The sequence below is a fragment of the Neoarius graeffei genome, chromosome 10 (genome assembly GCF_027579695.1).
Source record: "Neoarius graeffei isolate fNeoGra1 chromosome 10, fNeoGra1.pri, whole genome shotgun sequence".
In the NCBI taxonomy this organism is placed as follows: Eukaryota; Metazoa; Chordata; class Actinopteri; order Siluriformes; family Ariidae; genus Neoarius; species Neoarius graeffei.
In genome coordinates, this window is record NC_083578.1 from 60,208,165 (window position 1) to 60,221,285 (window position 13,121).

The 13,121-nt window shown below is 39.5% G+C and overlaps 1 protein-coding gene across 3 annotated transcripts in view; it reads left to right on the forward strand.

Annotated features, from left to right (window-relative positions):
* Nucleotides 1-13,121, forward strand: part of mapk14a (mitogen-activated protein kinase 14a) — a 40,938-nt gene that overhangs the window by 21,794 nt on the left and 6,023 nt on the right. For 2 of the 3 annotated variants that reach the window (XM_060931993.1, XM_060931996.1), the window contains exons 7-11: nt 1,194-1,308; nt 8,213-8,284; nt 10,589-10,668; nt 11,580-11,658; nt 12,160-12,333. In XM_060931993.1, the coding sequence (XP_060787976.1) occupies nt 1,194-1,308; nt 8,213-8,284; nt 10,589-10,668; nt 11,580-11,658; nt 12,160-12,333 (520 nt within the window). Of the gene's footprint in view, nt 1-1,193; nt 1,309-8,212; nt 8,285-9,782; nt 9,863-10,588; nt 10,669-11,579; nt 11,659-12,159; nt 12,334-13,121 lie in introns of all 3 variants that reach the window. The other variant, XM_060931994.1, reaches the window with a different exon arrangement.

Genomic DNA, 13,121 nt, shown 5'->3' on the forward strand with positions numbered 1-13,121 from the left:
GATGAGAAATTTGGTATTCATTGGTGTGTTTAAATTTACAGACAATACGAACTAATGTAAACAATTGGCTTCAACTCGCATAAATCTGAATTGGAAATGTTTAGTTCACTTTAGCTTCTGCAAACGCACAACTCTACTAAAAGATTGATAAACGAGGCTCAATGTCCCCAACATTAAAACCTGAAAGCTTTAGAAACTCTAACAGACCTTTACTTTTTAACAGGACTGTTTTGGGATTTTGCTGAGTTTACCTTCAACTGTCTGATTTTTTTTTTTTTTTTTCAGAGTAATGAACTGTGTAGCAGGAAAATCACCGCGTTTTCTAAATGCACTCCTGAAAATTACTCATTAACTAGGGGAATTAAACTTGATATTTTTGACATGTTAATCATGAATGTACATGAAAGAAAAAGGCTTAAAAGTTATAACTTTAGTGAAAATAAGTACTAAAATGCACTAGAATGCAGGGTTTTGCGTGTCATGTTATTAAAATATTTTCGGGGGACGTTGCGCGCGCCCCCCCCCCCCCCCAATCTTAGTTTGACTTTCAAAAGTTCAGGATTTTTTTTCTTTGCTCCACTTTCATCTCTAATTTCTATAATGGCTGTTTTTACCTTTTCTACTGTTTTTTGTTTTTTTTTTAACCTGCATTTTCGTGTGTACTTGGGAAAAAGTTTGTGGTTTTAACTTCTGTCATAAGTTAAAGCGAATCATTGGCCGTAAAAGAGAGTTTTTTTGGACTCAAGTTGGTCGCCGCCGAAAGAAATTCGCGTGCGAAATGGTGGATTTCTCAGGTATGTTTATAACTTTATAATTTCTCCTTTTCTACCTTTATCATTCGCTGAATGTGTGAAGATTCTTGAAAATAAATACAGGTATATCTGTAGATGTGTTTTTAGCTGATAAGAAGCAGATTTATTCGCATCGTGAGTCACTTTAACTTACAACAGAAGTTAAAACCACAAACTTTTTCCAAGTACGCACGAAAATTCAGGTCAAAAAAGACAGTAGAAAAGGTAAAAGCAGCTATTATAGAAATGGGTTGCTTCACATCGCCAGTCAAGCTCTTATGGTTGTCACGGAATGTCAGGTTAGCTTGCCCACCACAGGCTTGTTGCTATGGTGAAAATTGACATGTGACCAATTCCTGCAAATGGCCTATTCTGTATTTCTTTGGTCTTTCTCTGTCGTAGATCCTTGATTTTGGCCTGGCACGACATACGGATGATGAAATGACAGGATATGTGGCCACCAGGTGGTACCGTGCTCCGGAAATCATGCTTAACTGGATGCACTACAACATGACAGGTAGTGAAGGTTTATCTTACAAGTGTAATATGGTTTCTCAGGCCGTTTAAATTGTATGAAAATTATATTGAGAGGAATAAATTATGACCATTTTAGCACTTTTAAAAGCGCAAACTACTTTCATACCTATTTCTGTAACATAAGAACATTTTGGTCCACTGTGCATTTATTTCAAACTACAACCCCAATTCCAAAAAAGTTTGGACACTATCTAAAACATGAATGAAAACAGAACGTGAAGATTTGGAAGTCACGGAAACCCTACATTTCATTGAAAATAGTACAAAGACAACATATCAAATATTGAAACTGAGAAATTTTATGTTTTTTTGAAAAATATATGCTCATTTTTGATGTCAGCAACACGTTTCAAAAACGTTAGGACAGGGGCATGTTTACCACTGTGTTGCATCACCTCTACTTTTAACAACACTCTGTAAACGTTTAGGAACTGAAGAAACCAATTACTGTAGTTTTGAAAGAGAAATGTTGTCCCATTCTTGCTGGATATACAATTTCAGTTGCTCAACAGTTTGGGGTGGTCTTTGTCATATTTTGCGCTTCAAGACAGGTCTGGACTGCAGGCAGGCCAGTTTAGCACCTGAACTCTTACTACAGAGCCATGCAGTTTTAATATGTGCAGAAAGTGGTGTGGCATTGTCTTGCTGAAAGAAGGAAGGCCTTCCCTGAAAAAAGATTTTGTCTGGATGGCAGCATATTGCTCTGAAATTTGTATATATTATTCAGCATTAATGATGCCTTCCCAGATGTACAAGCTCCCCATGTCATGTGCCCTAATGCCCCCACATACCATCACAGATGCCAGCTTTTGAACTGTGCACTGACAACAAACCAGATGGTCCCTCTCCTCTTTAGTCTGGAGGATGTTGCATCCATGATTTCTAAAAAAGAATTTCTACTTTTGGTTCGTCAGACCTCAGGACAATTTTCCACTTTGCCTCAGTCCATCATCAAAGAGCTCGGGCCCAGAGAAGGTGGTGGTGTTTCTGGATATTATTTATATCTGGTTTTAACTTGCATTTGTGGATGCAGTAATGAACTGTTTTCACAGACGATGGTTTTCTGAAGTGTTCCAGAGCCCATCCAGTGATTTCCACTACAGACGTGTGTCTGCTTTTAATGCAGTGTCTCCTGAGGGCCTGAAGATCACAGGCATCCACTGTCAGTTTTCAGCCTTGTCTCTTGCATACAGAGATTTCTCCAGATTCTCTGAATCTTTTAATGATATTATGTACCATAAATGATGTGACCCACAAATTCTTTGCAATTTTACATTGAGGAACGTTATTCTTAAATTGTTGCATTGTTTGCCCACGCAGTCTTTCACAGAGCGGTGAACCCCTCGCCATCTTTATTTTTAAGAGACTCCGCTTCTCCGGGATGCTCTTTTTATACCCAATCATCTTACTGACCTGTTGCCAATTAACCAAATTAGTTTTATTTTTTTATTTTTTTAGCATTACACAACTTTTTCAGTCTTTTGTTGCCCCGTCCCAACTTTTCTGAAACGTGTTGCTGACATCAAATTCAAACTAAGTATATATTTTTTAAAAAACAATACAATTTCTCAGTTTCAACATTTGATATGTTGTCTTTGTACTATTTTCAATGAAATATAGGGTTTTTATGATTTACAAATCTTCACATTCTGTTTTTATTTGTGTTTTACACAGTGTCCCAACTTTTTTGGAATTGGGGTTGTACACCACTTGATTAAATGTAGATTTTCTTCATTTGAGGAACGTATGACAATTTTCCTGCTTTTGTCATTCTTTTGCCAGCTGTCCCCTCACTACTGAAATGACAATTAGCTTTTAAGGCTGGTTTATACTTCTGTGTATTTGCATCGCAACACAGATTTCTGTGTAAGTGTGGCACACAGTGGTGCACGGAGCTATTAATATGCAAGCCTTCAAAACCCTTCAGACAAAATTTGTTGAGGCAGGGAAGTGTCTCAGGAAACCTGACAAGATGATGTGAAGGGTTTTAGAGTAATATTAGCAATATAAATCTTTACTCTGACTGCAGACTAAAGCCTTAATCTGACGGGTTGAGCTTTGGCCTTGAGCCCTGGCACAAAATGCTTGCGCCGACATAACTATAGTTTTATCGTCATTTTTTGGGTCGTCTATCTGTCTGTGCATCTGTTTGAGATTATCTTTAGTGCAATATCTCAAGAGCGATTGGTTGAATGTCTGTAGGCTATATATGGAGTTATGACTGTAACCAGCAGATGAACTGGTTCGAAGTTGGAGGTAATCTAAGTAGGATCAAGGTGAAATGTCTGGAATAATAGTTTTCGATGGCTTCCTTCCAATTTGAAGTATAGTTTAAAGGTATTTCAGGAATGCCAAATGATAACAGGAATGACTGACTAGAAGAAGAATGTCGTGTGTGCGCATGCATGAATGTGATTGCAATATTGGGATTAGGTCTGTGCGATATGGGGGAAAAAATGAATATCCCGATACATTTTCTCCATTTCACGATATACATCTCGATATATTTAAATCTCCTCTAAAGGACCCCATGAAATCTAACTTTTACTCTTTACTGTTTTCACTACAATCCCTGCAGATTAAATAACATTCTTGGTTAACTTTACAGGTGGTTTTCAACAACACGTTTTAAATTGTCATGTTCATGATTAATCACAATTGAATTGAAATAAGACTATTTTTATTCAACAAAGATGTGGCACAAACTGCAAAAACAATCTTGAAAATTGCAACAAAGGGGCAATACAATACAGAGCTGCTCAAATCAATAAAGTGCAAGCTCAACACTGAGAGAGACATTTAGCCTAAATTATTTTTAAAAAATAGATCTCCAAGCTATTAACCTGACAACTGAGAACTACCGGAACATTCACAATAGAGAGAGAGATTGAGGGAGAGAAGAGAGAGATCCGCAAAACATAATTTTTCTCTTTGCACACTTTTGAACTGAATGTTTTCTGGCTCTGCCTCTCAGATGTGTAGAATTCCGGCTGCTGCCTTTCGTGATGACAGTTTTGTTTTGGTTTTTTTTTTGCACACTTTACAAACTGGCATTTGCTGTTCCACGTCCTCCTCGCGATATCCAAAAAAATGCCAGATGACTGACCACTTACTAGTTCTTTTAGGAACCAATTCGTCTGCTTCCATTTTTAATTTGTCGCTGAAATTGACAGAGCTTACACGGTAGCCTATGCAAAATCAGCGATTGCACGAACCGAGTCAGCGCTGTAAACCGGAACCAGGAAATCTTCCCGGCGGCAGTATTGCCAGATACTGCTGACGTTTTCCATCCCAAAAAATGTTAAAAACCCGCCACAACGCACTTAAAACCGCCCAATCTGGCAACACAACTGAAACTAGAAAATCTTCCCAGAAGTTCCTTTCAGCACTGAGATGTCGCCCGGGATTGGTTGGCGAGTGCGTGACGTTATTGTTTTCTTTACCCTTAGGGCCAATTTATGCTGACAACCCAGTCCTCGCAGATGGCGTCTGCGAAGCCCCCCGCAGACGCTCTGCGCGCAGCTCCCAAAAATTGTGACCACCGCAGACAAGAGGGCTCTGATTGGTCCACTCTACATCCGCTGTACGCGCACTTCCGCTTCTCTACTTCCCCTGTTTGGTTTGTTTTCACGACTGCCATTTTTAAAAACACGAGCGAAGATGGAGCAGCACGAAGAGCGGTTGATCGAGGAAGTACGTACAGCTATACGACTCCAGTTCTAGTCATTCTATCTCGATCAAAGTGCGGACTCGTCCAGTCGCCATTGTTGCTGGTGTTGAATGACCTGTTGCTCAGTAACCGGAGGATAAACACTCCACTAACCACACCCACCAACTACTCCTAGCGATTTCGTGACTTCGCACCCCCTTGCGTTGTGGCGGTGAATAACGTCGTGCACGCCTATACTCCCCGCTCAACGATAAATTACAACTGTCTGCGAAAAGCTATCTGCGAAAGCCTTGTCGCAAGAGCATGCAGAGGCCTTTAGGCAGCCTCTAACGTTACTGCCTGAGGGACTGGGAGAAAACCACCGGGAAAGGTTTTAAACAAACACGAAACGAACGCAAGTCGGAAGATGATCATAAAATACTCGATAGTTACGATATAATAATTTTATGTATCGCACACAGAATTTTCGGCGATATATCGAGTATATTCGATATATCGCACAGCCCTAATTGGGATCTGTTTCTATGTTTGTCCATCTCTGTCACTGAAGAAAGAGAAAAGCTAAAATTGCAGACTGTCTCTTTCTACTCAGTTTTAATAATTTATTCAGAGATGCCAATATACACGATTTGGGCATAGCAGCTATGGATTTGAAGCACAATTACAGTGCTACGCTTGGACCTGAAAATAATAAATTTTCCACCAGTTTTGCCCGTGTATCGATCAAATCAGTATATTTTTGGCGTTCGGACTGTTCGTGTCATTGTTAACGCTGATTCGGATAATTCCAGGAATTTCCGTATCCTTATGTTAGCTGTTCCTGGAAGCAAACTGTCTTTGTCCTTATGCTAGCTACGCTGTGATTGGCTGAGAAGTGACCTGATTCATGCTCTCGGCCAATCAGAGTGTGTGTTAAATGCAGTGCTCAGAAATGCGCAGTAGTGATGCGTAGTCGTCTTCCTGAAAGCAAATTGTTGGTCATGTTCCAGAACTGAAACTTTCGATTTCTCTCACAAACTAGTGTCAGGTGTGAAGTGAAAACAGACCATGGATTGTGAATAATGGAGTCTCTGCCTAAAGAGAAGAGGCTCTGTGAACAGTAATTTCTAGCTGAATACGCAGCTGTGTATTGCGCAGTTAAAACTGGCCAATCTCCATGCCTGCTGTACACTGTGTAGGTGCGATTTCAGCGTGTGACATGGGGGGAGGAGTGATGTGTACCGCCACATGAAAACCACTAAACACAATTCCTACAAATCAGCTGTTGAGACAGTAAAACGTTAAGCCCAGACTGGTGCACTGTTCAGGAAGTAATTTGGTTTGGCCCCCAAGACCCCCAGCCTAATAGGAAGCCTCACTGTGCTTAGAGATGCTACTCTTTTTTTTTTTTTTAATTTCTCAATGTGGCATCTCTGTTAATTGCATGGTACTGATGATTCAGTAGGTAATATTATTGCATCCACTACTTTGCTTCTTCACCATTCATATCATGAAGCAAACTTTAATTTTAGTTCATTTTCTGCCCCTACTGGACACGTTCACTGTGCATGTAAATATGCAGGTAGACACCGAGTGTATGAGTGCAGCACATGATGCTGTGATGTGCACAAATATACAGACACAGAAGTATAAACCATGCAAGCAGATTTTGTGTGCGCAGTAAATAGTGTGTATACACACCCAGTACTGTGCAAAAGTCTTAAGCGCATGTAAAGAAGTGCTGTAGACTAAAATAATGAAATGTTTCAACATTCAAAACAAAACCTATAAACAGCAGTAAGCCATAATATATGAAACAAAGTCAATATTTGGTGTGAGACAAGCTTTTGCTTAAAAAAAAAAATTGTAGTCTCCGGTACATTGAGCGCAGTTTTATAAGGAATGAGCTGTAGGTTTGACTGAGCTTCTTACAGAACCAGCCACAGTTCTTCTGGACACTTTGACGGTAACACACACACTCTTCTTAATTTTGTAGCAAAACCCAGAAGCCTTCATTATGTTTTCTTTTTTAATCTGAAAAGTGCTCAGCATATATAATATGCTGCTCAGATACAAACAACCCCCCCGGTAACATTTAATTTTGTGCTGGAAAGCCGATGTTTGGAACTCTACAATGTTTTTGTATTGACTCGATAATGTAGAAGTCATAAATTAGAAATCTATAACAGTTTGTATGAAAAAATAAAATAGGGGGCCTAAGACATTTTTGCACAGTACTGTGTGTGTAATTTAAAAAAAGTAAACACACAAAATATTATTATTATTATTATTATTATTAATCGCTTGATTTCTATTTATTTTCCAGGCAGGCTTGCTTATTTATTTAATTAATTTATTTAATTTAAAAAAAAAGCAACCAAAAAACCCTGTTGCTTAGTGTCAAGTTTCAGATCCATTGTTCATGTCAAAAGAGCTTTAAAGGAACAGTCCACCGTACTTCCATAATGAAATATGCTCTTATCTGAATTGAGACGAGCTGCTCCGTACCTCTCCGAGCTTTGCGCGACCTCCCAGTCAGTCAGACGCGCTGTCACTCCTGTTAGCAATGTAGCTAGGCTCAGCATGGCCAATGGTATTTTTTGGGGCTGTAGTTAGATGCGACCAAACTCTTCCACGTTTTTCCTGTTTACATAGGTTTATATGACCAGTGATATGAAACAAGTTCAGTTACACAAATTGAAACGTAGCGATTTTCTATGCTATGGAAAGTGCGCACTATAATGACAGGCGTACTAACACCTTCTGCACGCTTCGGCAGTGCATTGATATCTGAGCTCCGTATCAGTGCGCTGCCGAAGCGCGCAGAAGGTGTTAGTACGCCTGTCATTATAGTGCAGACTTTCCATAGCATAGAAAATCGCTACGTTTCAATTTGTGTAACTGAACTTGTTTCATATCACTGGTCATATAAACCTATGTAAACAGGAAAAACGTGGAAGAGTTTGGTCGCATCTAACTACAGCCCCAAAAAATACCATTGGCCATGCTGAGCCTAGCTACATTGCTAACAGGAGTGACAGCGCGTCTGACTGCGTCTGACTGACTGGGAGGTCGCGCAAAGCTCGGAGAGGTACGGAGCAGCTCGTCTCAATTCAGATAAGAGCATATTTCATTATGGAAGTACGGTGGACTGTTCCTTTAAGATCTGATTAGAACCGTGGAACATACGATTAATGTTCTGTTGCTGTGTTCTTGCCTGGCTTTATTTTTCCAGTGGATATTTGGTCTGTGGGTTGCATTATGGCTGAGCTGCTGACAGGGAGAACGCTGTTCCCTGGTTCCGATCGTATCCTTCAACCTTCTAATGACATGCAGCCAAACTGGGGCATTTGGCTTGTGCTTGTTTGAACTTGCTGGCTTATGTGTACAGTATAAACATGAACATTTCTTAGTTTTCTTAGTCTCACCCTAGGCTGTGATGCAGTACTATAGAAAGTGTCTTCGTATGCTGTTTTAGCTTCACCCTGTGGCTGTTCTCTGCAAGGAGTGCTAATAAGGAAACGTGATCCACACTTCTGAGAAGGCAACGAGCAGCCTTGCAAGGAATGCCATGCCCGCTGTTCTCTTCAGTCTCTACATTCTGTTCTCTTTCTCTGGTGTCAGTGTAACAATTAATGCTCTGAATTTTTTCCCCATTACAGTTCCACTTTTTTGTGAGTGTCACACAGATTTTCATGTCTCGACTACTTGCTTCTTAATACCGCTGATGATTGAACTGCTTACTTCAGTTACCTCTAGGGTAGGCTGAACACACCTGGGTTAGTTTTTGCTCTGGGCAAGCCTTTGCCATTTTTACTGATTTAGGTCAGGCAGTGCTTTCCAGAGATATGGCTGTGCTTGAAATATATATTTTGCAGTGCAGTAAAATGAAACTTGTACTGTAGCTATTCACATGTAAATACAGTGAAGGTTGGAACTTTTTTTTTGGTCTAGCCTGTTTGGCTAACATAATGCAGGATTTCTTTTCTCATCTCATTATCTCTAGCCGTTTTATCATGTTCTACAGGGTCGCAGGCAAGCTGGAGCCTATCCCAGCTGACTACGGGCGAAAGGCGGGGTACACCCTGGACAAGTCGCCAGGTCATCACAGGGCTGACACATAGACACAGACAACCATTCACACTCACATTCACACCTACGGTCAATTTAGAGTCACCAGTTAACCTAACCTGCATGTCTTTGGACTGTGGGGGGAAACCGGAGCACCCGGAGGAAACCCACGCGGACACGGGGAGAACATGCAAACTTTGCACAGAAAGGCCCTCGCCGGCCACGGGGCTCGAACCCGGACCTTCTTGCTGTGAGGTGACAGTGCTAACCACTACACCACCGTGCCGCCACAGGATTTCTTTTATTATGTTAAAATCAAAACAGCCTATTTTACATGTCTTTTACTAGCTCTCTTTTTTTTTTTTTTTTTTTTTTTTTTAAACCTGCACAATGTAATAGTATTTTCACCAATTAAATTTCTGTTTTCAGTGATCTGCCAATTTTCACAGTACATACGATGAATTCTGATACAAATGCCCCGTTTACATCTCAATTTCTAACTTTTTTGAAGTTATTTTAGAAAAATTCTCGGATTTCCCCCCCCCCCATGACTTGTATGCGCTATGTTTAACGTTTAGCACAAATAGAGTTTTCTTCTAGCAGCTACATTATGCAGCCTGTCGGATCCTGTCCATGGACATGCCAGTGATGACAGCTGCATGATCATGGCTATGAGGCTGTGTGGCAGCAGGGTCTCTGCTTTGCCTCTGTTTTTCCTTTATGTTCCAATGTAGACATTGACCAGCTGAAACTTATAATGCTGCTCGTTGGAACTCCGGGACCTGAGCTGTTGATGAAAGTATCATCAGAATCTGTGAGTGTAATGTTTGGAGGATACTACACTGTGTGCTTTTTTTTTTTGGTCACGTGAAGCTAATTTGGTGTGTTTCTGAACTTTGGACACTGATTTTTGGACTTCATCAACAAGAGGCCTTTTCGTGCAGCATGCTTTCAGATTCTTGCATAATCTCTTGTATAGCTTCTACGCATAACCTTCCATGTTTTTCTGCTTAGATTTACCTGATGGTATGCAATCCTTGAGAAAAAGATTTCTCGGCCTACGTTTTTCCAGATCTGAAACCTGTATATGTATGAATTGTGCAAAACAGAAAAAAAAAACCTTCGTAATGGCTATTTTAATCTATCTTAATAGAGAAGGCTATGTCTAGAGCATAATGTATACCAGTAGTATTGTGCTACATGCTTTACTAATTTTTTTTCAAGATGTTAATTGTGATTTTTAAACCGGATAATTGGCTTAATTGTAATTTTAATGAATTAACACTTTTTTTTTTTTTTTTAATTATCTTGGCTTTGATGATGCTGGCTGTGTTTTCTTGGGGAATGACCATAATGCACAGTTTCAAGTCTAAAGAGTTGTTCTTTGCAGCATTGTGTCCGATATATGTGCATGTCAATCCTTTGTGTTGCTTTCTGTCTCTTCTCTTTCCATTCTTCCTTCCTCAATAGGAGATTAAAAAAAAAAGCAGGTAATTTTGTAAAATGTGTCTGCTATAAGCCCTTGACCCGGCTGTCATAGATATAAACCAGCTACAGCAGATAATGCGGCTGACAGGAACTCCCCCTGCATCTCTCATAAGCAGAATGCCTAGCCATGAGGTGAGCTTTCCATGGCCCCTGCCCCACGCACAATATCTTAATAATTCATATGTTGTAGGTGCGCAGGCTTGCTCATGCTCATAAGGCTGTATCGTTTTCCTGCTTTGGGTAACTACATTACATTAGCAGTGGTTGTAGAGGGGAAAAACACTTCATATAAATGCAGTCATTTGCTGTGATCATGAAAGAGCACTAGAAAGAGGGACAGCAATGAATATCATTATCTGTTTACTCCATATTTAGGTAATCCTTAAGTTTTGCATCCAAAGCATCCCTTAACGCATGAAAAGCCAACGTGGTGTAGAGGATTTGTGCTTTTTCACACACACTTGTTGTGACTGGTCTCATTCTGAATCTGAAGCTCTTTGCTGTGTAATTGTTGTGTGCGATGGAAATCGAAGCCATGTATGTGTCAGCCCAAAGTCTGCTGCATTCTAAAGAGAATATTGCATTAATTATGCAGCGCTGCATACTAAAGAAATATTTCCTGAGTCACAGCATGCATTTAAATGTATTTGGGGGAAGAAAAAAAAAAAATCCACACAAGCGTCCAGTCATGCGCCTTAAGATAGTGTATGGAGATTGGGATGAAAAAGCTACCACATACTAACATACATTTGTCTGAGATCATGAGTCATAAATAAACTAGATGCTGTAAATCGTGAGACAATTGTATGGAAGCAAGTTGGCCCTGAAATGAGTCATCAGAGTCTTTTCCTTGCTTATTTATTTATTAAATAAATCTCTGTCTGCAGATTCTCTTATGCTTAATAGCTTTTTCTGCCTTAATCAGGTCTATTTAAAAAGTCTGATTGCAAGTATAAATAACTTGAAAAGGATCTTTGTGTAAATCCTATGATTGTCCCTAACGCTTAACCTTAAATAACAATTAACCCCTTTCTTTTTCACAGGCCAGGAATTACATTAATTCCCTGCCACACATGCCTAAAAGGAATTTTGCTGATGTATTTATTGGGGCCAATCCACAGGGTAAGAGAAACAAACTTACCAGTATGTATCAGTGACTATGGCATTTCCTGTCATATTAATTTAAATATTTATTACTATTTATTCAAAGGGATGCAAACTCTAACAATATTTAAGTGTCACTAAGAAACAAGAATTTATAATGCATGATTTTGAAAATAAGTTGGTAGCATTTCATGTATTAGATGCTCGATCAAGTGTTCTTTATTCTTTTATGCTTAGTGTTCTTTGATTTTAATATCAGAATCTGTTGCTTCTGAAAATTTTAAGTGATGCTAAAACACGTAAATGGCATACTAATGCATCCTATAAGATCAGCACATCCCTTGTATGTATATTTCAGTGTTGTTGTTTTTTTTATTGCTTGTATGAACAGATTTATTACTCCGTATGCACCACAATATATAAGCCCTTTATTTCATGTGCGACTTGTAAAAGATGGGAAGATTTTCATCGTTGCTGTACACTGGTTGTTGTTGATTTAGAGTTTCTGTACTGTCACAGCTGTGGACCTCCTCGAGAAGATGCTGGTTTTGGATACAGACAAGCGAATAACTGCAGCTGAAGCTCTGGCTCATCCATACTTTGCCCAGTATCATGACCCAGATGATGAACCAGAAGCAGAGCCATATGACCAGAGCTTTGAGAGTCGGGAACTAGAGATTGAGGAGTGGAAACGTGAGTAGTGACTGCAGATTGCAGTGATTTACCTTTGGGGGTTGGGTTTTTAATACAATAAAGGTGCACTATGTAGAATTTAGTGGCATCTAGTGGTGAGGTTGCAGATTGCAACCAGTCTCATTCACCCCACCCATTCTAAGCATGTATTAGAACACATGGTGAAGCGCAGCTTCCCTTTTTTTTTTTTTAATCTTGGTGACCGTTGAGGCGAAGCAAAATTTCAATTGTTTTAGGTGGGTTTTTGACAAATTTGTTATATAAAACTTAAAATGAAACAACACCTGTGTCAAATGTTTTTGAATCTTTTACTGTTTCTTACAAAAACTAAAAGCCTAGTATGTCGTTGGTGGGCTAGAAATTTGCCTGGACTTTGTGTACACTTAAACTACATATGCAGGAATAAAACTTTACACAGGCTTAAACTGTGAGCACATTATTACTTTTTTTGGAACCAAAAACAATTATATAAGCAAGAATGCAATTTCACGGAGATGTGACTCTTCTCCTGTCTCCCTTGACCTTTTACGGAGCAGGTTACTTGTAACAAATGTGGCGTGAAAAAACTTGGCAGAGAACAAAAACCTTCAAGCAAAAACAAACAAAAATCCCTTTACTAATCCAGTACTGACAGTTACAAATTACAGCTGCTTCATTAAAATTTTGGTAACCTGTCTTATTTATTTCCACATCCACAAATGCTAAATGGAACGCATCATTACATTATCAGATGGGATATTCTATACATGCAAAACCACTGATGCAGGGGGAAGTAACTCTTAATTGCT